General features: G+C 54.6%; 9 protein-coding genes across 9 annotated transcripts; 5 read left to right on the top strand and 4 right to left on the bottom strand.

Annotated features, from left to right (window-relative positions):
- The first annotated feature begins 428 nt into the window (after window positions 1-428).
- Window positions 429-3,548, top strand: BDY24DRAFT_392992 (uncharacterized protein). The gene is made up of 7 exons (XM_076640997.1): window positions 429-542; window positions 654-800; window positions 889-974; window positions 1,059-1,369; window positions 1,500-1,613; window positions 1,753-1,973; window positions 2,211-3,548. Coding segments are annotated over exons 1-7 (1,899 nt in total). The 5' UTR covers window positions 429-540; the 3' UTR covers window positions 3,229-3,548.
- Window positions 3,549-4,147: 599 nt separating this feature from the next.
- Window positions 4,148-5,550, bottom strand: BDY24DRAFT_392993 (uncharacterized protein; the record flags this gene model as incomplete). Its single annotated transcript, XM_076640998.1, has 4 exons — window positions 4,148-4,357; window positions 4,659-5,131; window positions 5,162-5,293; window positions 5,532-5,550. Coding segments are annotated over 4 exons (792 nt in total), but the record flags the coding sequence as incomplete, so codon positions are not given.
- Window positions 5,551-5,887: 337 nt separating this feature from the next.
- On the bottom strand, window positions 5,888-7,509 carry BDY24DRAFT_106785 (uncharacterized protein). The gene is made up of 5 exons (XM_076635833.1): window positions 7,396-7,509; window positions 6,787-7,321; window positions 6,542-6,702; window positions 6,328-6,465; window positions 5,888-6,251 (listed from the first exon to the last, which is right to left on the bottom strand). Exons 1-5 carry the CDS (start codon window positions 7,463-7,465, stop codon window positions 5,959-5,961), a joined length of 1,197 nt encoding a protein of 398 aa, XP_076495631.1. The 5' UTR covers window positions 7,466-7,509; the 3' UTR covers window positions 5,888-5,958.
- Window positions 7,510-9,978: 2,469 nt separating this feature from the next.
- Window positions 9,979-11,590, bottom strand: BDY24DRAFT_341796 (WD40-repeat-containing domain protein; the record flags this gene model as incomplete). Its single annotated transcript, XM_076637458.1, has 7 exons — window positions 9,979-10,236; window positions 10,324-10,628; window positions 10,700-10,802; window positions 10,883-10,965; window positions 11,050-11,149; window positions 11,223-11,493; window positions 11,565-11,590. 7 exons carry the CDS (start codon window positions 11,588-11,590, stop codon window positions 9,979-9,981), a joined length of 1,146 nt encoding a protein of 381 aa, XP_076495632.1.
- Window positions 11,591-11,978: 388 nt separating this feature from the next.
- On the top strand, window positions 11,979-14,656 carry FOL1 (trifunctional dihydropteroate synthetase/dihydrohydroxymethylpterin pyrophosphokinase/dihydroneopterin aldolase FOL1). The gene is made up of 4 exons (XM_076637903.1): window positions 11,979-12,710; window positions 12,777-13,202; window positions 13,296-13,516; window positions 13,591-14,656. The coding sequence occupies exons 1-4, from the start codon at window positions 12,132-12,134 to the stop codon at window positions 14,573-14,575; spliced, it is 2,211 nt and encodes a 736-aa protein (XP_076495633.1). The 5' UTR covers window positions 11,979-12,131; the 3' UTR covers window positions 14,576-14,656.
- Window positions 14,657-14,702: 46 nt separating this feature from the next.
- Window positions 14,703-15,480, bottom strand: BDY24DRAFT_393005 (uncharacterized protein). Its single transcript, XM_076640999.1, has 3 exons — window positions 15,392-15,480; window positions 15,192-15,317; window positions 14,703-15,091 (listed from the first exon to the last, which is right to left on the bottom strand). Exons 1-3 carry the CDS (start codon window positions 15,461-15,463, stop codon window positions 14,789-14,791), a joined length of 501 nt encoding a protein of 166 aa, XP_076495634.1. The 5' UTR covers window positions 15,464-15,480; the 3' UTR covers window positions 14,703-14,788.
- A 1,857-nt stretch (window positions 15,481-17,337) lies between these two features.
- Window positions 17,338-19,333, top strand: BDY24DRAFT_393009 (ELL-associated factor). The gene is made up of 4 exons (XM_076641000.1): window positions 17,338-17,645; window positions 17,783-17,973; window positions 18,238-18,976; window positions 19,122-19,333. Exons 1-4 carry the CDS (start codon window positions 17,393-17,395, stop codon window positions 19,184-19,186), a joined length of 1,248 nt encoding a protein of 415 aa, XP_076495635.1. The 5' UTR covers window positions 17,338-17,392; the 3' UTR covers window positions 19,187-19,333.
- Window positions 19,334-20,192: 859 nt separating this feature from the next.
- BDY24DRAFT_330178 (ribosomal eL24 family protein) lies at window positions 20,193-21,134 on the top strand (the record flags this gene model as incomplete). Its single annotated transcript, XM_076637116.1, has 4 exons — window positions 20,193-20,273; window positions 20,604-20,681; window positions 20,779-20,991; window positions 21,078-21,134. Coding segments are annotated over 4 exons (429 nt in total), but the record flags the coding sequence as incomplete, so codon positions are not given.
- A 1,070-nt stretch (window positions 21,135-22,204) lies between these two features.
- On the top strand, window positions 22,205-23,629 carry BDY24DRAFT_106880 (beta-class carbonic anhydrase). Its single transcript, XM_076635834.1, has 5 exons — window positions 22,205-22,600; window positions 22,686-22,741; window positions 22,829-22,841; window positions 22,932-23,178; window positions 23,363-23,629. Exons 1-5 carry the CDS (start codon window positions 22,333-22,335, stop codon window positions 23,535-23,537), a joined length of 759 nt encoding a protein of 252 aa, XP_076495637.1. The 5' UTR covers window positions 22,205-22,332; the 3' UTR covers window positions 23,538-23,629.
- Window positions 23,630-23,649: the final 20 nt, after the last annotated feature.

A 23,649-nucleotide genomic window follows, 5' to 3' on the forward strand; every position in this document is an offset into this window, starting at 1 on the left:
CAGGATCGACTGATGAAGCGGAGGATCGGAAGGGGATCGACCAAACAAGGGAGCGTCGAAACGTCGAGCTCACCGTCCCTTCCCCTTCCCCTTGCCCTTGCCCTTTTTTTTCTTCTGGCTCCGTTCCTACTCTCCCGAGACGGCTGACGATCCTAAACACTGCTCCTCTTTTCGTCCACGGATCTTGAGCCCTTCAACAGCCACTCTCTTCATCGCCACTTCACGCTCGACTGAATCGATTCGTCGACCTCGCCCTTTTTTGACCTTCTTTTCTCTCTTTCTCTCTGCTTCTTCCTCTTTGTCCACCACCTCCTCCTTCTAAACCTCAGCTTAACCCTCCTCTCAGCCAAAGTCATGACGACCTCTGCTTCCTACCCTTTCACCCCTCCTTCCTCTCCTCCTTCGACCTTCTTCTTCTCGCCGTCCTCATCCTCCCTCCCCAACCCCATCGAAAACGCTCCCTCTCCGACCTACGGACGACCTCTCAGCGCCAACGAGCTTTCCTACTTCTTGCCTTCTCGAGCGAATGGAGTGAACGATATGTGAGCATTTCGTCCTCTTCTCTACATCTGCTCGCTTTTCTGTTCCCTTTTTTCTGCTTCGCGAGCTGACCTCCCTGCCCCCCAATCCCTCTTTTTTCTTCGTTCTCCCAGGTACCTCCACCACCACCTCACCACCCCCTCTCCCGAACTCTTCTCCCAGGATCGAATCGCTGTCATCTGGGCTATCTTGAGAGGGAGACATCCTCTTCTCGCGTCGAAGGTCGTAAGGTCGGGAGAAGACGACGAGTGGCAGTTCAAGTTCGTTCCACCCTGCTTTTCTTTCTTCAGATTTCCTCTCCTTCTTTGTATTTCGAACTAATCAGTTTGTCCCTCGTCGGGAAAACAGATACTCACCTCCTGCAACCCCAACCCACGCCGTGTCCCTCGCCCTCAACTCCCTCGCCTTTCCCAACTCAAACCTCTCTTCAACCGGTTCGTCTTCTTTCCTTTTTCTCCCAACCCCAAATCCTTCCCCTTTGATCTCCCACTAACCACCCCTCCATTTGTTCAATGCAGACCTCATCTCCCACTACCTCAACGGTCCTCGACTCCTCTCGGCTCAGCAACTCTCCTTTCTCGTCATCTCCTCTTCCTCTTCATCCAACTCCACCACTTCTTCCTCTTTCTCCTCCAACCAAACCCAACACGAGTTCGACTTCCTCCTCTGCACCACTCATTTCGTAGGGGATGGGATCGCCCTACATACGTTTGCGAATGAGTTCTACGGACTCGTTGTTGCGTCGGGAGAGGAGGGAGGAGGGGAGCCGAGAACGGTGGAGGAGTTGATGGAGGTCTTGGGGAGGGAGATGAGGGAGAGGGAGGAATCTGTGAATATTTTTCACTTTCTTATCGAGAAGGAAAGGAAGGGTGGAGGGGAAGGGAGCGAGGAGCGAGGGAGAGAGGGAGAATGAGACGCGTCGGGCTTGAACTGACTCTGTCGGCTTTCGTTTTTTGCAGGGACGAATGGAACTTCCCTTGTCGACGGAGAATCTGCTCGCTGAGAAGCAAGCGTCGAAGGTTGGGAAGGTTGCGAGCAAGCTTGCGTTGGAGAGGAGTCAGAGGAGAGCTATCGTGAGTTTGCGTCTCTCGTTTTGTCCCGTCGTCGTCCTCACGTTTCCTTCGATCTACTCGATCGAACATTATCTCGAACCTCCCCGAACTGAACCTCCTCTCCTCTCTCCTTCGCCCCAACTTGTCTTCGAAACAACAGGGTTCCCAAACTCTCCCTCGATCCCGCTCCTCGAACGAAGCTCAAGTCCACACCGTCGTCCCAACCATCTCCTACCCCGTCGATCAGACCAAACGGATCCTCGCCAAGTGTAAGAAGGAGGGAGTGTCGGTTTCGAACGCTGTCTTCGGGTTGGTGGGCGTTGCTTGGGCGAGGTTGTTGGAGAGTGGGATGATTAAAGACGGGAGGGTTGAGGAACCACTGTGAGTTTGGTTTTTGAGAACTTAGTTTAGATTTGGGCTTGTTTCGAAAGAGGTTGAGGTGGGGGAGGAGTGTGAGAGGCGAAGGAGAAGAGGGAGGAATGTGTGAGAGAGGGAGGCGCGACGCGTGGACATCGAGTCGAAACGTTTTACTGATTCTTCGTCTTTTTCTTCTTCTTCTTCACCATCCACCTCGACCTATTCCTTCCTCTCCTCCTCGTCCTTCTCACCTTCCTCCAGGCTCCTCTACTCCGCCCTCTCCCTTCGAGGACTCCTACCTCCCACTCCTCCCTCCACTCCCGCCCAATCCTACTTCCATCTCTCCCTCGGCTACTACACCGTCACCCTCCCTTCTTTCCTCCCCTCCAACTCTACCAATTCTCCCTCAGCCATCACCCAAACCTTCTGGCATCGCTCTCGCTCGACCAAAGCTCAAACCGTCGTGCACCTCAAGTCGAAGCTCCTCGTCGGGAAGGCTTCCGCTGAGGCTGAGCAGAGGAGGGAGAAGGCCGTGAAGTGGGCGCAGGAGGACGATATGGTTGAGACGGAGAAGCAGAGGAAAGTGTTGGAAGTTGAGGAGATGAAGAGGAAGGAGGAGGGAGGACAAGGAGGAGGAGGATTGTTGGGACTTGGAATTGGGTTGGAGGCTGAGCAGGAGCAGGGAGCGAGGTTTGGGGATCGATACAGGCAGGAGGGAGAGTCCAAGGGTCTCATCGCTTCGAAGATGGGAGAGTTGAGGATAGATCAGAACGACGACGGACTCCCGACGACTTCAACTCCTCCTACCACTCCTGGACGCGTCGACAACACTTCGACCTTCGCCAAGTTCCAAACCCTCTCTCCTTCCAAGGCCACCTCTTCTTCTCTCACCAGCAACACCTCCAATCTTCCTCTCACCCCACCCACCACTCCTCGAGCTCCCTCGCAAGCCGAAACCCCCTCCCTCAAACCCTCTCCCTCCTCCTCCTCTTCTCCCTCGCCACCTCCAACCGCTCCCCTCCTCGGTCTCTCCCTCCTCGGAAACCTCGACGCCATCTACGCTCACTCCACGTACTTTCCTTACTTCACCCTCACAGCCCTTACTACCGGATCTCGACAGCGACAAGGGGCAGCGCTCCTGTTCTCGTACACTTTCGTTGGGAAGCTCTGGTTGAGTTTGGGTTGGGACGAAGCCGGATTTGGAGAGGAGGGGAAGATGGTTGTAGAGTCGTTGTGGGAAGGGTTGAACGGAGGGGTGAAGGAGTTTCTGGATTGCTGAGGAAGGGAGGGAAGAAGGCAGGGGAGGCGTCGCGTTGACGAACTGGTTTTTTGGACCCTTTCACTTTTACTCTTGATTTTGGGATTCTCTGCTTCGTGATTCTGCTCTTGTTTTCTATAGTCTTCTCTCACCACGTACATAGATCTCTCGACCTGCGTTTTGATCTCCCCTTTCTCGAACTTCACCCTCGAACACTTTCTCGTTTCGTTTCAATTTCGATCTCATCCACCCCTTAGTGTAGGCCCTTGATTCCCTCGTTTCTCCTTGTCGATTTGTGTTTGATTCCCTCGCTCGAAGAGCTCTACCTGGCGTAGCACCGCTCATGTCGTTTTCTTTCGTTTCGTTGCCCTTCTTCGTTTTTGCTTTCGCGGCGACCTACGTACTTTTTTTTGAGCTGATGTCCTCTGAGAGCTCGTGATGCTCTCGCTCGGGGTGGAAATTCTTTGCACCCGAAAACGCTGAAAGGACCGCAGAGAGGCGAAGAGGTTCCGGATCGAAAAAAAGAAAGGAAGAGGCTCGAAGTCGACGCGTCGCCGGAAAGCGTGACTCTCGACGCGCTTCCTCCTCTTCTCGTGACTTTCCATCGATACTCACTCAGACTGGCACTCTTTAATGTTTCGAGCACTCTGAGTTCGAATTTCTATGTTCCGACTCTAAAGGAGGCGAAGCGCCGAAGCCTGCTCGACTTCCAGGACGTTGCTTCGACACCTCGACTGCTTTGACCCAGCGATTTCCCAGTGATCTTCCCCTAACGCTTTATCACGACTAGATGATATTATGTCGAGCAGTTTCAATGACGGTAATCATTTCATACCGAGAAAGAAACGAACCAAGCTACACAAAAAGGATCCCTCGACGCGTCGACTCTCCTCACCTCCTTCTCCGTCTCTTCGACCACTCATCAAAGCATGCGCAACTTCCGCTTCTGACTCCACTGCACGTCTAACCCCCTTCTCGAACCCTACATCTCCAAAACGACGACCTCGACGACGACCTCCAACTCTCCCAACTTCTCGATCTTCCCTTGAAGGACGGACGCGTCCTTCTCCGAATGAGTCCCGAAGATGATCTTCTTGGTATTCCCGCTATGTTCAAAAATGTAGTCTCGTCCTTCGGGGAGGGAGGGATGCTGGAGGGTAGAGGCGAGAGTGGGGAAGATGGTTTCGAGGAGGGAGGGGAGGCAGGTCGAAGGGGAAGTCGAGTTGGAGGCGAGGAAGTTTAGAGATCAAGCTGAGGTTGCTCAAAATCGAGGAGAGGAGAGAGGAGAGGTCGTGGAGAGGAAGACGAAGGGTGAGGAGGTGGTTGGGATGAGCGAACGAGTCGTCCTCCCGGTCGAAACAGTGGCAGAGAAAGGAGAACACCTCGGCGACCTCCTTTGAGTGAACTTCCACAACACCGAAACTGCCTCTGAAAATATCGTTCCTACGTACGAGATGGAAGAACGGCGGTCGGCAAGAGCAACAAGACGGGCCTCTGCATTGATCCTGAGGATCACATCGACCACGTCTCCGCTGTGACCACGCCCATCGATGCCGATCCAGACGACGCGCTGAGACTTCCTGATGAGATGGTAGAGGTCCATGTCGATAGCGCCTATAGAAAGTTTCAGCGTGACCTGGTATCGAGTGTCGAACGCGACCTGTTGGTAGAAGAGAGGTCGAGCGATGTGCCTCCATCGACGACAAACGAGTTGGAGGCCGACTGGGTTCCAAGGTTTCGATCCAGAAGGAAGGTCTGCGATTCCGAGGAGAGCGTTCGAGTAGTGGTAGAAGTGGAAGGGTTGGTGGAGATGGTGGAGGATCTCGGTGAGGATCTCGTTTGGGAAGACGTCGAGATCGGAGGGAGGACGAGGAGGGAGGTCTGTGATGTGGGGGAGAAAATTCAGCTCGATTCAGTGTACAGGCTCAAGAGAAGAGAAGAAAACAAAACTAACTTTGATAGCAGAAGATCGAGGTTTGTAGGAAGACGGGAAGAACGAAGACGACGAGGAGGAAGCGAACGAGGAGACAGCGGTCGAGCGAGAGGGGAGTCCAGCGATGGGTCGAGATCCAGAGTTCCAGGACGACTGATTCCAATCGAAGAGTTGAGAAAGAGCGTCAGGTCAATGCTCCAACTTCGTAGATACTGTGCAAGAAAGGAAAGAGACCGGATGAAACGAGACGAACCTCTCCTCGACCTCCTCCTCCTCTCTCCCTCCCCTCCTCCCTCTTCTTCATCCTCTCCACCTCCCCTTCCAAGGTCCTGACTCGATTCTGAAGCGTAAAGTTTCGACTCTTGAGATCCTTGTTTTCGGCGAGGAGAACTTCTCGTTCGGAGGTGATGTCCTGGAACCGTTGAAAAGAAGAGAAAGAGGAAGGAAGGGAAGAATGGTGAGCTCCACCTCTTCCTTCCCTCCCCGCGTACATCCCGCTCTCGTCTCTTGCAGGCTGTGAAAACTCACGTTCCAAAGATCATCGGCGAGTTCCTGAGCCGAAGATCGAGATTCCGAGTCGAAAGAGGGAAGGGGATGCATGATGAGTGAGGAGTTGGAGAGGGGAGGAAAGAAGGAAGGAGGCAGGTCGACGTTCGAAGCGAGATCGCATTGGAGGCGCCTCCCTTCTTTTCGCCTTTGTAGATTTGTCTCCGTCTCACCTAGTCGCCTCTCTCGACAACCCCAAGGTTCAGAGAAAGGTCGTAAGATCATCATAACCAAGATACAAACTAAAATAAAGACACAGATGCTCAAGTAGATCAGACAAACTCCCTAAACGACCTCTTCGTGATCTGCTCGTCTCGCCACTTCCCTCCCTCGAACCCACGATACGACGACGAGCCATCGGTACGAGGATTCATCTTCTTGTTCTCCCTTCGAAGAGGGAACCTCAGAAGATCGTCCGGAACCGTTGAGCAAGGGCAGCCACATCCTGTCGGGCAGCTCTTGGTCGCGGGAGAGTCCGTCGAAGTTGAAGACGGAGGAGAGAAGAAGGTGTCGAAACAGTGAGCGTGGGAGGTGTGAAGACATCGGAGGCAAGTCGAGGAGGATACTGAAGAGGAGACAGGACAGATAGAGGGTTTGGTCAGCGAAGGCAGCACACCAGACGGGGAGAGGAAGAAACGAACCCTCGACGGTCAAACCGCAAACCGAGCACAACCCTTGATCGTGGTGGGTTGTCGCAGGAATCGATCCCGAGAGAGATGGGGGACCTAGGGCTCGTCGAAGAAGGTGGGAGGGGGGAGCTAGCTCGACGAGATCGAGACCTGCGAACGGAGGAAGGAGAGTAAGGGTCAATCGACTTGACGCGACGAAGAGGCGCGTTTGGCGAATGAAACTCACCGAGATCCAGTTGCGTTGGAGTCCTCGGATGGAAGACAGGTTGCAGCAGCTTCGCTCGTTGCTGAAGGAGATCCCATCGGAAGAGGAGATCGGCGTAAATGTGTTGGGAGAGCTCGGCGAGGACAAACCATTGAGGAGAGATCAACGACGACGGCGCGGAGCTGGAGAAATAGGGCAGTCGAAGAAGAGAGGATGTCAGTTCTCCAAGATCGCAGATCAACGTGGAGGCATGTGAGTAAACTCACTTCAAACTCTTCCCTCTCGTCTCCCCCAGAAACTCGACTCTGATCCCCTTCCCTCTCGGAACCGGTTTCGGAGCAGCCACTACCGTCTGCTGCCTATCCCCCCTTCCCAAAGGACTGTCATCTCTAGGTCCCTTGAGCCTCTCGTTGCTCAATCCTGACGCTCCTAACGCTCCCTCGTTCTCCATCTTCGAGCTCGAGCTTCCAACGATCGGACCAGGACTTCCAGTCCTCTTGATCCTGTCGACGAGCCCACTATCCGAGCCGCTAGCTGCTGATCCGATGGACGAGAGGATGCCGAAGGACCAGGAGGAGGCGTTGTTGGATGTGAAGCGGGAGGAAGGGTTGGGAGAGGACGGCGAAGAGGATCGGAATTGGAGGGACGAGTTTCGAGTTGAGGTGGGTGGGCGGCGAGGAGTCGGGGGACCGGGAGAGTTGATCGGTCGAGAGGAAGGGTTGGAAGTGGTAGGAGGGAGGATCATATGGGTGAAGTAGTCGGATCCTGGAGTAGGAGCAATGGCAGTTGGAAGTGGGGCGGCTGAAGAGAGAGGAAGAGGGAATCGAGTGAGCGATGGTTTCGAAAGAAGGCCTTCGGAAGAATCAGAGGCGTACGTTTCGAGGGAGGAGGCAACGCAGAGACAAGAAGGTTCAGCATCGTAGCTACCATCTGGAAGTCTCCCATCGAGGCGAAGTGCGAGAGCCTGCGAGGTAAAAGGAGAGTCAACGCGTCTCAGTCAGCAAGAAGCTCGCCTTGTCGAGAGCGACGCAAGTGAGACTCACAAAGCATCCACTTGTTTTCGCCCCGAAGGATGAACTCCCCAGACGACAGCCCTCGACCTATCTCTCGGCGGAACCGAGGTCGATTTCGCCTTCGGAACGACCAACAACTCTCCCAAACTCGTCCACGCCGCCTCATGATCCAGTCTTCCTGCCTCCCTCGCAGCAACAGCGTTCTTCCCACATGATCTGACGGCATCCCGTCCGCCGAGAACGTATCGCTCGGCGAGGGTTCTGCTGGAGAGAGTGAGGTCCGAGACGTTGAAGATCTGAAGAGCGGCGGCGAGTCGAACAGGTGCTGAGGTAGATCGAGGAGTGGCGAGAGCTGTCGCTTGGCTGGCGAGCTCTCGAGGACGAGATCGCGCCTGGTGAAAAAATAAGGAATATCAGTATCTAGGTTTCAATCTCGAACGGAGGTAAGGAAAGGAAGAGAGGGAGAGGCACGACGCGACTCACTCGAGCTCTCGATCTCGGATGAACCATCAACGCTAGATCCTGAACCATCTTGGGAGCTGCTCTTTTCCCGTCCTCTGTTTTGATGGTGGAGGTCAAACGTGACATGGCTTCGTCGAGGTGGGAGAGAGGTCGATCGGCGTTGGACGACCCGACGGAAGACCATCGAGCTGCTGAACCTGAGGGAAGGGCCGACGTCTGAGACGCTCGACGAGATCCAGATCGATGGGAGGATGCCGTGTTGAAGTGGCATACGAGCTCGCCTACGGAAATGGCCAGAGAAGAGGATCAGCGACCTCGTTTGTTTTGAAGCCTTCGAAACCTCGACGCGTCTCGACACAAGGAGAGCGAACAAGACGCAACACTTACCGTTCGGCCCAAAGCTTGCCCCACAAGGTATCTGCAGCAGATGCTTCGTCAAGACCGTCTCCACAACCCCTTCTCCCTCCTCGTCGCTCTCCGACTCCGAACTCTCCATCTCCTCTCCCTTCCCTCCTCCCGAAGTCATCCTGTCCCTCCCTCTCGTCTCCTCCTCCTTCTCCACCCCAAGCACGTATTTCAACACCTTCTCCATACAATTCCCTGGCTCAGCGATCAAAGCTTCCAGATCCGCTCGAAGCTCTTTTCGAAGGCGAGGTTGAGGTTCTCCTCCGATGTCGAGTTCGGTGAGGATTCCTTGGACTTTGGGATAGGTTGGTGGGAAGTTGATGACGAGATGGACGATGTTGGTAGAGCGGGAACGAGTGAAAGGGTCGAGAGGACCCCAGGGACCGGGGATCTCGACGTCGAGGATCGAGGTCGTGACGGGGAACTGGAAGTGAAAGCGAAAGGAGGAGGAGGGAGTCAGGTTCGAGCTGGAAAGGGAGATGAGATGTTGGAAACTATACTCACAGACTTCATCTTGAAGCCGTAAGCCTTCTCCATGAGCGAGATGGTTCGACCTCTATCCGAAGCAAAAGCAAGATCAAGAGCGTCGAACGGTCAGATTCGATCCAGACTTCGTCCTCCTCGTCTCAACGATACGATGGGGCAGAGATAAGGAAACTCGACTCACTCATCCGACATCCTAGTATACGTCGAATCGTCGGCATTCTTGGGCCGAGAAAGAGATCGTCCATTCGAAGTCGAAGTCATCCGGGACGTGCTTCGGTTCTTGACGCGTCGGCGACCCGCACTCGATCTCGACGTCGAGATACCTCCAGCAGGAGAGTTGGATCTTGATTGAGGATCGTGGATGACGGGGTGGTACTGTATCAGGACAGAAAGGGCATATGGAGTCAGCAGTCAGCACGACGGGGCAAGAAAGCAAGACGCGTCGAGCTTCTGGGGAAAACAAGTAGGAGACGACTCACGTTGACGTTCTCGTTCCAATTCTGAGCAGCTGTCGAAAGATCCGTCTTGATAGCCATTCCCATGCCCGTCGTTCCTCTGGTCATCACAACCCTCTTCTGGATCTTCTTCCTCGTCCCTCCGTCCTCGACTCCAGCTCCAGCGTCTCCCACAGGCGTCTCCCTCCTACTTCTCGATCTCGACCCCACCAACCTCTTCGAAGCTCCTCCTCCCTCCCCACCACCCATCATCCTACTCAGCCCACTCGCCCCGCCACCCATCTTCGAACTTCCATCGCTCGAACTCCCACTCTCGAACGGATGCCTGAGCGGGGGTTGACGAGGTCGAACGCCCGCGAGGACTTGAGGGAGAGGAGCTGAGACGACCGCTTCCATGTGACGACGGCGTTGATACTGGTGGTGGGTGAGCTGTTGGGGCTGATGGTGTTGTTGTTGATTAAGGGAGAGGTTGGAGGAGGAGTCGAAGGGAGTTGGGGAGGAGGTGAGAGGTGCGAGAGGAGGTTCCTCGATGAAGGATTGATCGATGGCTCCTCGACGGGTCATGATGACTCGGATGGGTTGGTTGGGTTTGTGACCGGCGTCCTGAAGAGTTGAAAGAATGAAAGGGGGAGAAAGATCAGTGAGGTTGGACGAAAAGGAGGAGAGACGCGTCGAACGAAACGAAACCAGGCTGTCTTGCACTGATCCCTTTGCGTCGAAAACGGGAAAACAAAGATGGACTCACCAGCATCGTCTTCTCCTCAATCGGCCAAAACCTCAAGCTCTGATCTTTCCCCCATGTAATCAACTGGAACGTCCGATCGTCCCTCTCCATGTCGTCCCCTCCCCTCGTCCTCCACACAAACTCCTTCACCTTATCCGTATGCCCCTCAAACTTCTTGATCACCTTCGCTCCATCCCCAATCCCATCTCCTTCCCCTCCACCTTCCCCTATCCCACCCATCCCACCAATCCCTTCCACGCCCATCCCTCCCTCTGGATTCGTCGCAGAAGGTTGATGGAACGAGCGATCCACCGTCCACATATCCAGCCCCGTTTCCTGACTCTGCGGAAGGGAGAGAAGACCGGAGCCGAAGGGCAAGAAGCGAGCTCTCCATACGGGAGAGGCGGTGTGGATCGTTCGGAGAGGGACCGACAGGGTTTTGGTGAGGGCGGATTCGAGAGGGGAGATGGTCGGGATGGGTTCGAGGTTGGTGTTGGAGGAGAGGAGGGTGGTTGAGACGGGGAGAGAAGGGGAGGAGATGTTCCAGAGTTTGATGGTTTTGTCTGAGACGAAGAAGAGTGAGGTTGTGAGCGAAGAAAGAGACGGGGGAAGGAGGGTTGGGAAGAAAACGAACCGAGAGAACAAGTCACGATCTCGTCTCCAGCTTCTCGAGACCAGTCGATTCCGTAGATCTTTGCGCTGTGAGCTCGGATTCGGGTAACGGGGATGGAGCCCATCTGCAGAGAAAAAGAGGCGAAGATGGAAGAAAGTGAGACGACGCGTCAAAGAAGAGAAGAAGGGAGGCTGGTCAACTCACCCGTCGATCCCAGATCAGAACTTTGTTGTCGTGGGAAGAAGCGACGATGTGTTCTTCTTTTCGATTCCATTTGACTTGAGTTGCTCCAGCTGTTTAAGCGAAAGAACGAAGAGGAGAAGGTCAGCGTCGAAACGAGACGAGACGGGAAACGAGCGAAATCGACTCACATCCCCAACCCCAAGCTGAAAATCTTCCAGCATCCTTATCCATACTCGTCCTGACATCCCAGCACTTGATCCAACCGTCGATTCCAGCAGTAGCGACGACCTGGTGGTGTAACATTGAGCGTCGAAGTCAGCTTCCAACCCCGCGTCTCCCTCCCTTCCTCTCGTCGACTCACATCCGGATTGAAGACGGCCCAGTTGATATCCGAAATAGCTCTCGTATGAGCGTCCACCTCTCTCGAGATCGCTCGATGACTCGGTAGCCCTAGATCCCAAAGAAGCAGCTTCTGAGCCGAAGTCGACACGACCGATCTCGGTCTGGTTGAGGAAGGATTCCACTGGCAGTCGGCGACGGAACGAAGTCCCCCTTGAGGCAGGAACCGAGGGAGTCGAGAAGGGTTGGTCAAGTCGATAATGTAGAGTCCTTTACGAGAGGCGAGGACGACGCTGTACGCGAGGAAAGAGGGGAATTCAGCGGAAGAAAGAGAGTCGGCAAGAGGAAGGAAGGTCGAGCTCACTCTCGATTCGCCGGAGAGATGGACATGGATCCTACAGGAGCTGGAATCGAGATGGAAATCGAGTGACGAAAGTTGTCCTGAATATCACTCTTGTAGGAAGAAGAAGTGTTGCGATTCGGTAATCCTGGACGACGAGGGGAGGAAGCAGAGGAACCTCGAGGGCGAGAAGGGAGCGCATCTTCGGGAGAGATGGGAGGAGGAGCGGGAGGAGGGGAGGTTCGAGGAGGCAGAGGTCCGCCGTCATGGTGATGGTGGGTGGTAGCTTGGGAGGGTGGGTAGCGAGACCAAGGGGTTGCTATAGGAGGATCGGTCATCCCAGCAAAGGGTCGAGAGGGTTGGAGGCAAAAAGGAGAAGAAGGGAAGGAGTCGAGTTGAGCTTTGATTTCGAGCTCGCTCTTTTCTGTTTCCCTCCCAACCACATCTTTCTCCTTTTCAACTCTTTGAATCCGAGATCATAGGAACGAAGCGCATACATCCTACTTTTCGACTCTCAAGGAATCCTTCACCCTCGTAAACGACCCTCCTCCATCGCCTTCCTTCGAGCTCGACCTCCTCCTCCCTCCAACCATGTCCTCCTCCTCCTCCCTCTCCCCCGATAAAATTATCATTACGGACCTCTCCCTCCCCGTGACGATCTCTCTCGATCACTGGTCTCGCTCTCTCCCTTCACCTCACTCGCTCTCCCTCTCCATCACTCATCCTATCGAAACTTCCGCTTCGACCGACACCCTCCCGGACACCATCAACTACTCGACCGCAACCAAAGCCGTAACAGCGCACGTTCAGTCCAAGGCGTGGGCGTCTCTAGAAGAAGCCGCGGAGTCTGTAGTCGGTGTTTTGAAGGGCCTGGGAGCTGGACGGGTCGGGGTCAAGATTGGAGCGACGAAGGTGTTGGCCGGAGGATGGGTCGAGGTTCAGATTTGGAGAGGAGGGAAGGCTGAGGAGGGAGAGAGGGATTCAATTAGGATTAGGGAGATACCTGTAAGGTGTGTAATTGGGATCAACCCTCAGGAGAGGCTCGAGAAGCAGATGGTCGTCGTAGATCTCGAGGCTCCCCTTCCTCCCTTCGTCCCCTCCTCCTCCGACGACTCGACCTCGACCTCGACGGGATTCCCTCACAAGCTTCTTTCGGATGCTGTTCACGATGTGAGCCGGTCCTTCTCCCTTTTCTCAAGTATCATCGATCTGACCTCTGCTCTCTTTTCGCTTCAGTTCGTCACTCCCTCCTCCTACCAAACCATCGAATCCATCACCTCCAACCTGGCAACCCACCTCCTCTCCCTCTCTCTCCCTAAAACCTACCCTCATTCCTCCATCTCCTCCCTCACCGTCCGGGTCTCCAAACCCTACGCTCTTACTTTCGCCAGATACGCCTCCGTCGAAATCACTCGGTCTCCCTCCTCCGTCGCCTCGTCGTCGTCCCTCGCCCTCGGCGGGTCGGCTTCATCAAACGAACACGTCGCCATCCTAGCTCTCGGATCCAACATTGGAGACTCGGTAGCCAACGTCACCAAGGCCGTCGAGATGATCAACACGGAAAGCGAGGGGACGAGTCGGTTGATCGGGACGAGTTTCTTGTATCAGAGCGAGCCGATGTACGTTGAGGATCAGGCAAAGTTTGTGAATGGAGCTTGTAAGGTACGTATTAACCTTTCTTTCCGTTTCATCGAAGACTGTTTTGTCCGCTCGCTATCGAAACGCTGACCTCTCGTTCGACGCGTCCCTCCTCAGATCACCACGACCCTCTCTCCTCTCCTCCTCCTCCGTCTCCTCAAGAAGATCGAAGCCGCCGTAGGACGAACCAAAACCTTCACCAACGGTCCCCGAGTGGTTGATCTCGATCTCATCTTCTACGACGACGAATCGGTTCGGCTCGATTCCGAGGAAGGAGGATTGATTGTTCCTCATCCTCGACTCGCCGAGAGGGAGTTCGTTTTGAGGCCTTTGGCTGAGTGAGTTGCTGGCCATCTTCTCCTTCCTTTCACTAGCCGCTGATTCATCGTTCGTTTTGTTTCGTCCGTCTCAGCATCATCCCAACCTACCAGCACCCTTCCCTTCCCTCCTCCATCTCCACCCTCCTCTCCCTCCTCCCACCACCCTCGTCCCTCATCCCCATCCTTCCCTTCCACCAACCCTCCACCCCACTCCCAACCACTCCGTCCCTCCTCATCATGTCCATCCTCAACCTCACACCCGACTCTTTCTCCGACGGAGGTTCCTTCCCAACCACCCACTCCCTCGTTCAAGCAGCTCAAAACATGATCAACGAAGGAGCCAACATCCTCGACGTCGGTGGACTCTCAACCCGTCCTGGAGCAGACGAGGTTTCAGAGGAGGAGGAAACGCGGAGGGTAGTGGAAGGAATTAGAGCTCTGAGGGAAGCTGGGATTGCGGTGCCGATCTCGGTGGATACTTATCGAGCGGGAGTCGCGAGGGAAGCGTTGAAGGCGGGAGCGAATTGCGTGAACGACGTTAGGGCTGGGTTGGAGGCGGGCATGTTGGAAGCGATGGCTCAGGCTTCAGTGCCGGTGGTGTTGATGCATTCGAGAGGAACACCCAAGACGATGGGATCTCTCACCGACTACTCCTCTTCCTCCGACGCGTCGACAGGAATCGTCGACTCCGTCCGACTCTCCCTCCTCTCCTCCGTCCAAGCAGCCATCAGCGCAGGAGTCAAGAAATGGAACATCGTCCTCGATCCAGGACTCGGATTCGCCAAGACCTCATCCCAGAACCTAGAGCTCCTTGCTCATCTGGACGAGTTGACGAAGGACGGGAGCGGGTTGGAGGGCTACCCTGTTTTGGTGGGAGGGAGTAGGAAGAGGTTCGTTGGGGAGATTACTGGGGTGGAGATGCCGAGGGAGAGGGTGGCGGGGAGTTTGGGAGTCGTGGCGGCTTGTTATGTTGGTGGAGGAGAGAGGAGAGTGACGAAGGTGGTGAGGGTTCACGATACGAAGGAGACGAGGGAGTTGATTGGGGTGTTGGAAGCCGTGGGGAGGGGAAGGGTTTGAGTTTAGAGTTTTGGTTGCGTAGAGTTAGCTGTTCGGTTCGAGGATGTTGATATTCTATGCCCTCGAACGAGGAGCCGGAAGGAGAAGACTCAACTGAAAACAAAAAGGACTCGCGCTCGAAATCGCTTCCTTCCTCCCACCGACGACCTTCTCCCTTCTGACCCACAGCATGCACCCCCCTTTCACCTCTCCTTCGGAATCTCGATCTTCAGCTCAGGAACTCGCCGATGATCTTTGGAACGTGAGCCTTCTCAGCCTGAAGGAGACGAGAGTGGGATGTATGCGGGGAGGGAAGGAAGAGGTGGAGTTCACCATTCTTCCCTTCCTTCTTCTTTCTCTTCGTTTCGACGGTTCCAGGACATCACCTCCGAACGAGAAGTTCTCCTCGCCGAAAACAAGGATCTCAAGAGTCGAAACTTTACGCTTCAGAATCGAGTCAGGACCTTGGAAGGGGAAGTGGAGAGGATGAAGAAGAGGGAGGAGGGGAGGGAGAGAGGAGGAGGAGGTCGAGGAGAGGTTCGTCTCGTTCCATCCGGTCTCCTTCCTTTCTTGAACAGTATCTACGAAGTTGGAGCATTGACCTGACGCTCTTTCTCAACTCTTCGATTGGAATCAGTCGTCCTGGAACTCTGGATCTCGACCCATCGCTGGACTCCCCTCTCGCTCGACCACCCACACCTCCTTCCCTTCGTCGTCGTCTTCTTCCTTCTTTTCTTTCCCGCCTCGATCTTCTTATACCAAGGTAAGATTTACCGCTCCTCTTTTGACCCCTTGAGGACTCATTTTGACCTCTCTCTCTCTCTTTCTCTCACACAGATCCTCCCTCTCCCTCCTCCCTCCGATCTCGACCTCTTCCCAAACGAGATCCTCACCGAGATCCTTCGCCATCTCCACCAACCCTTCCACTTCTACCACTACTCGAACGCTCTTCTCGGACTCGCAGATCCTCCACCCGAATCGAAACCTTGGAACCCAGTCGGTCTTCAACTCGTTTGTCGTCGATGGAGGGACATCGCCCGACCTCTCTTCTACCGACAAGTCGCGTTCGACGGTCGAGACGTGGTGGCCCTTACTCTAGCCCGAAAACTCTTGTCGGAATGCAGACGTCACCCAATTCGATCAGCCAGCATCTCCGTCTGGACGGATCTCACACCCGGCCCGCTATCGCGAAAGCTGCTCAGCAGAGTGTCTCTCACGATTGAGACGACGACGCACAACCACGTCTCCTTTGCCTTCATCGACGATCGCTCCATTCTCAGGGTTTGCGGGACACAGTGTTTGAGTAGGACTGTTCAGTTCAAGCACTGGTGCTCGAAGTTGATCGATGCCATCCTTGAGTCCTTGGGCAGGTGCTGGGACGACGACTCTTTCGAGCCATGGCCATCCGTTACAATCCATCCAAACCACCTCCTCGCCCTTCGTCTTCCTCTCTCAAACCTCTCCTCTCTCCTCTCCTCGATTTCCAACAAACTCGGCTTGATCTCCAAACTTCCTCGCTTCCAACTCGACTTCCCCTTCGACCTCCCTCCCTCCCTCCTCGAAACCGTCTTCCCCACTCTCGCCTCGATCCTCCAGCATCCCTCCCTTCCCGAAGGACGAGACTACATTTTCGAACATACCGGGAATACCAAGAAGATCATCTTCGGGACTCATTCGGAGAAGGACGCGTCCGTCTTTCGAGGGAAGATCGAAGAGTTGGGAGAGTTGGAGGTCGTCGTCGAGGTCGTCGTTTTGGAGTTGTAGGGTTTGAGAGGGGGTACGGAGAATCGGTTGGGCCCGGTGGGAGTTTAGCGGAGAGTCAGTATTGGGTCCTCGAGTCGATGAAAAAGTAAAGAAGCAGAAGGAGGAGGTTTGCTCGTTGTCGTTTCGGTCTTCGACGCGTCGAAGGAGAGGTTTCGTTCGTTCGAAACAGGTTGTTTCTTTTTAGTTCTCCTTTCTGAAGTTTATAAATTTCGTAACCTCATAGCCTCGTCGGAAAGAGTCTGCATAGTTTCCATCGTCGGAAGGAAGCTTGGGAAAGAAACAAGATGATCGGAGACGACGCGTCGCTTTCTTTCTCCCCTTTCCAGCTCTTTCCATCTACGCCAGCGTTGTATATGGTGAGCCTCGGAACAGAGGCTATCATACTCCGACAATTCTAAATTTGGATCCCATCTCTTATCAAGGCATCGGCGAAAGATGCGACCACAAGACGCTGAAAGGGCGTGGTGGATTGTTGAAGGCTGAACGGTCTCAAAAGACGACAGACTGCCTATGAATTATACCGCGCAGAAAACAGAGAACCTTCTGTCAGAGAAGATTTGAGATGAAGACAACAGAGAGGACCCAAGTCTCAGCGACCTTTGGAACTGAGGAAAACGACGAACAGAAAGGTTGAGGAAAAAGACCGCGTCGCAAAGTCTCGACGAGCGAGCACGATCGATGGGGGGTCTGGGCGTAAACCCGGTCTCGAAGTGTCATTGCTTCTCGTTTCACTCTCACTTGCGTCCGGAAATGTGAGATTGAGCCCAGGAGAAAGATCAGAGGAGGATCAAGAACCGGTCGACGCGTCGTGATTGGATACGACCGTTTCTTTCTCTGTTTCCAAGGATCGCGGACCGGATAGTGAGAGTTGTTGACTTCAACCAGAGTCTTGTTGGCTTAGATTTTAAGCCATATCACACTCCCTGGCTCAAAGCTAAACATTTCGATCCTTTCGAGGCGCTCGGGTCCTTCGAGTCGAGAAACGGCCGAGCTCGTTTTCTCTCTTTCCTTCAACGTTCACCATCCCAATCCAGCTTCTCCTCCCTCTTTCCTTCGACTCCTCCCTCCTCCGCCATGGCTCGAACTCACAAAGGAGGTCCAGCACCCGCTCAACCACCTTCTCGTCGCTCTTCTTCTGGTTCCAACCCTCCTCCCGGCACTCCTGTCCCTCCTCGCCCGACGACGGGAGGGAAGAAGATGCCTTTGATCCCTCCTCCTCGACCCACTGGACTCCCCAAGGAAGGACGATACGGAGTAGTCGTAGGAGACGAGATGAAGGCTCTACTGGGAGGAAGGAAGAGTGAAGGCGAGGTGCTTGGGTTGAAGTGTGAGTTCAGAGAGAGAGGATGTCGAGCTCTGCTCTGCTCCTTCCCCTTCTTCTGCTTTCGCCAGAAGAGGGAACACAGCAACGGACGAGCTGACTCTCATTACTATCTTACATACTTCCTCCTCTCTCCTGTGCAGACAAGTTCAAACCTACTTCCATAGGCATGTCGAAAGGAGGAACCATCGCTCCTGCCTCAGACGGAGGAGTCGTCGTTCACCTCGAGGGTTCATCGAGGGAGGATATCCATGGTTTCGCTGGGAAGGTCGAGAAGGAGACAGGAGGGGGAGAGATGAAGGAGGTCTTGTTGGTTTGGGACGAAGACAACCAGGTGAGCTCAAACAGTCTCAGGAGGAACAGAGGGAGGGAAGGAGGAAGAGAGGGTCAGCTTTCGGAGGCATCCCGACGAGGGAAGCTGTAGCTCCTGGGACGAAGATTTGCCCCAGGGAGACTCAGAGCTTGGAAAACTCATCCACAAGCAAAGCTGCTCTCAACTCTACGACCTCGCAAAAGAACGAGCTGACTCTCTTCTCCCTCCTTCCTTCTCTCGCCTTGTTTCCCCGCTTCCCTTCCCCGTCCCTCGTCCATCGTCCAGCGATTCCATCTCCTTCCTGTCTCCCACACCTACCGTCTCGAACACTCCAAGTCTCTCTCCCTCCACTCTCTACCCAAAACCAACACTCAATCCCACGTCTCATCCAAACCCAATCCGATTCGACCAGCTCCTCCGCCGGTCGTCTCAGCTCCTCCTCGATCCCCTTCACCCGTCTCCTCTTCTTCAAGAACTCCCTCTCCTCCACCACCGCCTCGTCCAGCAGCAGCTCGTCCGTTACAACCACCCCCACCACCGGCAGCAGCACCCGTCCAGCTGGCTCTCCCTCCTCGTCCTTCAGCTCCCTCCCTTCCTCAACCGATCCAACCTCAACCTCAACGAGCAGGCAAACGACCCCTCCCTCCTCCTACCGCCTCCTCCTCCTCCAACCTCCCACCAGCCGACGACGGTGAACCCTCTCGAGGTCGTCCTCGAATCGCCTACGGAGGCAAAACCATCGCTCTCCCACCTCCCTCTTCCAACAACAACAGCACGAACCACAGCGACTCGTCTCACTCTTCCGGGAGCGACGACGACGATGATGACGACGAGGACGACGATTTCGCAGCTCAGCTGAAGCAGGAGTTGGCTAGTGTGAATGCTGTGAACAGATCTGGAGGAGTGGGAGGAGGGGTAGCAGCGAGCTCGAGTTCGTCGGCGGGCGGAGGGGTGCAGAGACCGCCTGGAGCGGTGGCTGGGAAGAGACCTCCTGCTGTGCCGGTCAGCTTGAATAAGATGATGGGTGAGTACTTTGCTTATTTGTTTTCTCTTTCTGCTTCTTGTGCGACGGTGGAGCGGAGGGAAACAGTCGAGGGAAGCGAAGTCGGACGCGACGGCTGACTTTCCGTCCTCTGCTCTCCTCTGCTTCTTCTTTTCTTTTCCAACAGGCGTCGTCGATGATGATGAAGACGATGATGACGACTCGGATATGGAGAGCAGCGACGACGATTAGGGCTCTCGATATCTTTCAGGGACGGAGAGGGAGGACACGTCTATAGACGGGAGGGGAAGAGGATCAGAGGAGATATCTACCCTGGGCTTTTAGTTCAGTGAACGAGAAGCAGTTTACGACCACCCTTACGAAACGATTTACTATTCACTCGCCGTTTCTCCTACGCTGAAAAAAACTCAGGTCCTGGAGAGAGTCTCGTTCGACGACGACGACGGTCTCGCCATGAAGACGCGTTCAGTTCAGGACTTCCCTCTTTTTTTTCCTTCGTCTCAAACTTTTCGTTGTATCAAACGATGGATTCTATTCTCGTCGTCGTGAGTTGCCTTGTAGAGCGAAAGGGAGGAGGCAGGGGAGGAAAGGGAGGGAAAGAGGGACGGCCAGGGGGTTGGGTCTAGAATTTGCGCCCGAGGAAGGGAAGAAGAAGAGCTTTTCGCTCTGGCTGAGACCCGACTTCCCGCCGCAAAACCACCACCTCAAGCCAGCAAAAGTTAGTAGAACGCTGCTTGTATACACCCACGGACCTTCGGACCCTACCACCTCGACCCTATCAGCAAATCTGCTTTGGGATGGATGCGAAAGGGGGAGGAGAGAAGAGAGGAAGAGGAAGAAGGAGGGAAGGGAGAAGGTCGAAGCTCGCCTTGGTCCTGCCTTCGAGGGAAGGAGGGATTATCCTGAAGGATGAGAAGTTGGGCTCGGTAGAGGAAGGACCCTTGGTTGTATAGGGGAGGGGGTATCGTCTATCTGGGAGAAGGAAGGGAGGAGGGAGAAGAAGACAGTCGTTCTCGCCAATCCATCCACCTTTCCTCTTGCCCTTCAACCTCCCCAAATCGATCGGTCCTGACCTTTGACCTCTTGCTCTTTTCTTCCTTCTCGCACCTCAACTTCAACCTCTCAACCTTCACCCCTTCGTCTTCCCCTCTCGCCCTCCTATCAACCTCTACTCTCTCGGAACCCTCCCCTCTCGACTCAACCTCCAACCTCAACCCTCCCTCCTCCACTCGCTTAGATGAAGGTCGAGATCTGTTCGTTCTCCGGTTTCAAGATCTACCCTTCCAGGGGAAGACTCTATGTTCGAGGTGACTCCAAGGTTCGTACCACCATTCCATCTCGTCAGGATCGTTGGAACGGAGGAGGAGAACGACGAAGGGAAGGAAGAAGGGTGTGGGAAGCTGACCTTCGTTCCTCCCTTCTCACCTCCCTTCAACTCAACACCACCTACTATCAACCAACCCACTCATGACTCTACTCCTCTCGCCAATCACCTCCGCTTCTTTACTGGTCCCTCTTCGAAATCCTCGCTCCGTCATCGTCCTTCGAAACCCCAACCTCCGTCGACCTTTCCTTTCCTCCTTCGAACCCAAACTCAACTCTCGCTCCCTCCTCCTCTCACAATCGGATTCCCAAACCCCTCCTCTAGGTCTTCAGGTTCCTTAACCAGAAGTCCGAGTCCCTTTTCCTCCAGAGGAAGAACCCTCGAAAGATTGCCTGGACCCAGGTTCGTCTCCCCACCTCCCGCCGTCTCCTTTCTCTTCCTCGAGCTCACCCTCCCCTTCTTCCCTCCACCCCATCTTTCCTCCCTCCCACCTACCTAGGTCTACCGACGAATGCACAAGAAGGGTGTTACCGAGGAGGTCGCCAAGAAGCGTTCGCGAAAGACCACCAAGCACGCTCGAGGAATCGTCGGTGCCGATCTCGCTTCCATCCTCGCTAAGAGGACCCAGAAGCCCGAGGTCAGGACCGCTGCCCGACAGGCTGCTATCACCAAGGCTAAGGGAGAGAAGAGGGAGAAGGCTTCCAAGCCCAAGGTGCGTTTCGAGTTCGAACGAAGGAGACGAGGGAGAGGAGAAGCGAGGGCTGACGCTCGTTTTTGGTTGTTTTCGTTCTCGTTCAGTCTGCCGCTACCAACGCCCCCAAGCAGAGCAAGCAGGGAATGAAGGGACCCAAGGGACCCAAGACCGCCCGGTGAGCCTCTCTTTCTTTTCTCCTCCGTCGCCTCCTCGACACGTCCTTTCCTTCCCCGTTCCGTTCAAAGCTTCCCTCACTGACCACCCTCCCTTTCCTTTCGCTTCGTTCCTCGTAGAGTCTAAACGTTGTCAAAAAACGTTCTATGATTTGGTCGTGGTTTTGTGTGTTTTTCTTCGGGGGAGAGGACGACGGAGTGGGGAAGAGAGATGCGAGGTTCGACGGATCTCCTCTCTTTGATGTTATGCCAGAAATGACAGAGCTTCAGAGCTTCGGGGTTTTTTCGGTGAAAGAGATGAGTGGTTGAGTGAGGATGTATAGAATGCTGAAAGATAGTGTGAAGATGATTCAGAGTTGATTGAAACGAAAGGTCGATCGAGGAAAGTCGATTGGGGATTTGAGACGAGAGGCAGAGAGAAAGTTGATCTCGAACGACGACCCTCTCCCCAACACAACAGTTCTGCATCAGGAACGTGGCAGGCAGGCAGCGGAACCAAGTCTCATCAACTCATCCAAGAGCTCGTATCAAAAGTGAGTAAAGCCTAAGGCGTCGCAGGAGAGAAGAGAGTGCAATCTCAAAAGAACGAACGAAGGAGTCGAGCTGACCTCGTTTTTCTCCCTTCCTTCCTCCCTTTGCCCCATTTTCTCCTCCTTCAGCACAACCCACCTCGTTCTCTCTTCGACCTCCTTTCTCCCAACTCGCCTCCCAACACCCTTGTGCGTTTTCTTTCTCCCTTTTCGCTGCTATGAAGCTCAAACGAGCTCAACTTCTCGCTCTCCTTCCCTCTCTGACTCTTATCTCCTTCCCTCTTCCTCCCTCTCTGCTTCCCTTCTTGTCCTCCCACAGATACCCAACAACCTAAACTAACAACAAGAACAAACGCTCAGAAAAAAAATGGTCTGCTGTCCTCCTTCCGCCATCGGATCCAGTGCTGGACGAGTGTCGTCGATGCTGTTGGGGAGGAACGCAGCTCATGTCAAGAGGTTCGATAGAGCGGGAGCGAAACCTTTGGGTTTGGCGTTGAGTACGGCGGTGGTGACTTGTGAGTTCTTGTTACAGTTTTGGAAGGGATAGTGGAAGAAGGTGGGGGGGAGAGGAAGGGAAGGGAGGGAGAGTGTTGAGCTCGAGAGAGGGAGGGAAGAAGAGGTCAGAGAGGGAACGTGATGGAGTTGTTGGTTGCTCGATGGGAGATGTTTGGGAAGGGAAGAGAAGCTCATCGCGTTGTTTGAGGGCATCTTCTTGTAGATCCTTGCCGCCAGGGACCCGGAGTGAAGACAGACGAAAAAGAAGGAGCTCTCGAGCTCACCTCCCCCACGAATCAGCTCGCTCATTTTGCTCCGTTTCGTCTTCTCAAACAGGCATGGACTCCCGTATCAACGTCTTCGACATGCTCGGCGTAGCGATCGGAGATGTGCACATCATCAGGACGGCAGGAGGGAGGGTTCAGGATGGTGAGTCTCGGTTTCAATCGAGGATCGAACGGACGCGAGGCGAAAGAGAGCTGACTTCGTTTCGTTTTGGTGATGCGTCTGGCAGCTATCAGGAGTTTGGTGATCAGTCAAACTCAGATTGGGTTGGACGAGGTTATGCTTGTGAGTCATAGAGCCTTTTGATACGAAGTTCGAGACGAGCGAAGTTCGAGACTGACCTCCCTCCCTCCGTTCCCTCTCTCCTCTCAGATCCAGCACACAGGTTCGTCCTCCATCCCAGATCTCCGTGCATACCGTAGAACAATCCTTCTCGACCCAAAACTAACTCTCTTCGTCTTCCTTCCCTCAACAGATTGCGCGGCCCTCACCTTCTCCGAACAATCCCTCCGTCGCTCCCTCCTCGACAAAACCATCCAAGGCCACCTCCCCTCAACAGCTCCTTTCCAGATCTCCTCCACCGCGTTCTTACCCTTCCCACCGGCTCCGAGGATCCACAAGCACAGCACCGAGGACGAGGCGAGGTTGCAGGAGAGTGTGAGGTGGGACGTGGAGTGGTTGAGGAGCAATCCGCTTTTCGATAAGAGGACGCAGGTTTCTGGGTGAGTAGCTCCCGTTTAGAGGTTTAGTTTAGAGGTTTAGGGTCGATGGATGAGGGATGGGAGGGGTTGGAGGAGGGGAAGGAAGGAGCGGAAGGGTGATACAGACAGGACTTCAAGAATCCGACGCGTCCGTTCAACCGCTGACCTCGCCCTTCGTTTTCGTTCTTTTTCCTCTCGTTCGCAGATGGATCTATCAAGTCCACGACGGGGTCCTTCGAGAAGTCGATACCAGTCACCTCACCGAAGAGGAACAGCTCGTTCTCGACGAGGAAATCAAAAGGAGGACGGTCGAGGAGGAAGCGAACGAGGAGAAGTATCATCTGAGTCATCCCGGCGGAGAAGCAGAACAGAAGGGTTGATGCGTAGAAGGGCACGTCGTCGTTCAGTTGAGTTTGGGTTTTGATCGAGGGGTTTTCTTTGATATCTAGATGCGGTTTTCTGCTTTCTTTGATTGCGAGGCGTGTCGTGCGC

The sequence above is a fragment of the Mrakia frigida genome (genome assembly GCF_051309035.1).
Source record: "Mrakia frigida strain ATCC 22029 unplaced genomic scaffold BDY24scaffold_20, whole genome shotgun sequence".
Lineage (NCBI taxonomy): Eukaryota > Fungi > Basidiomycota > Tremellomycetes > Cystofilobasidiales > Mrakiaceae > Mrakia > Mrakia frigida.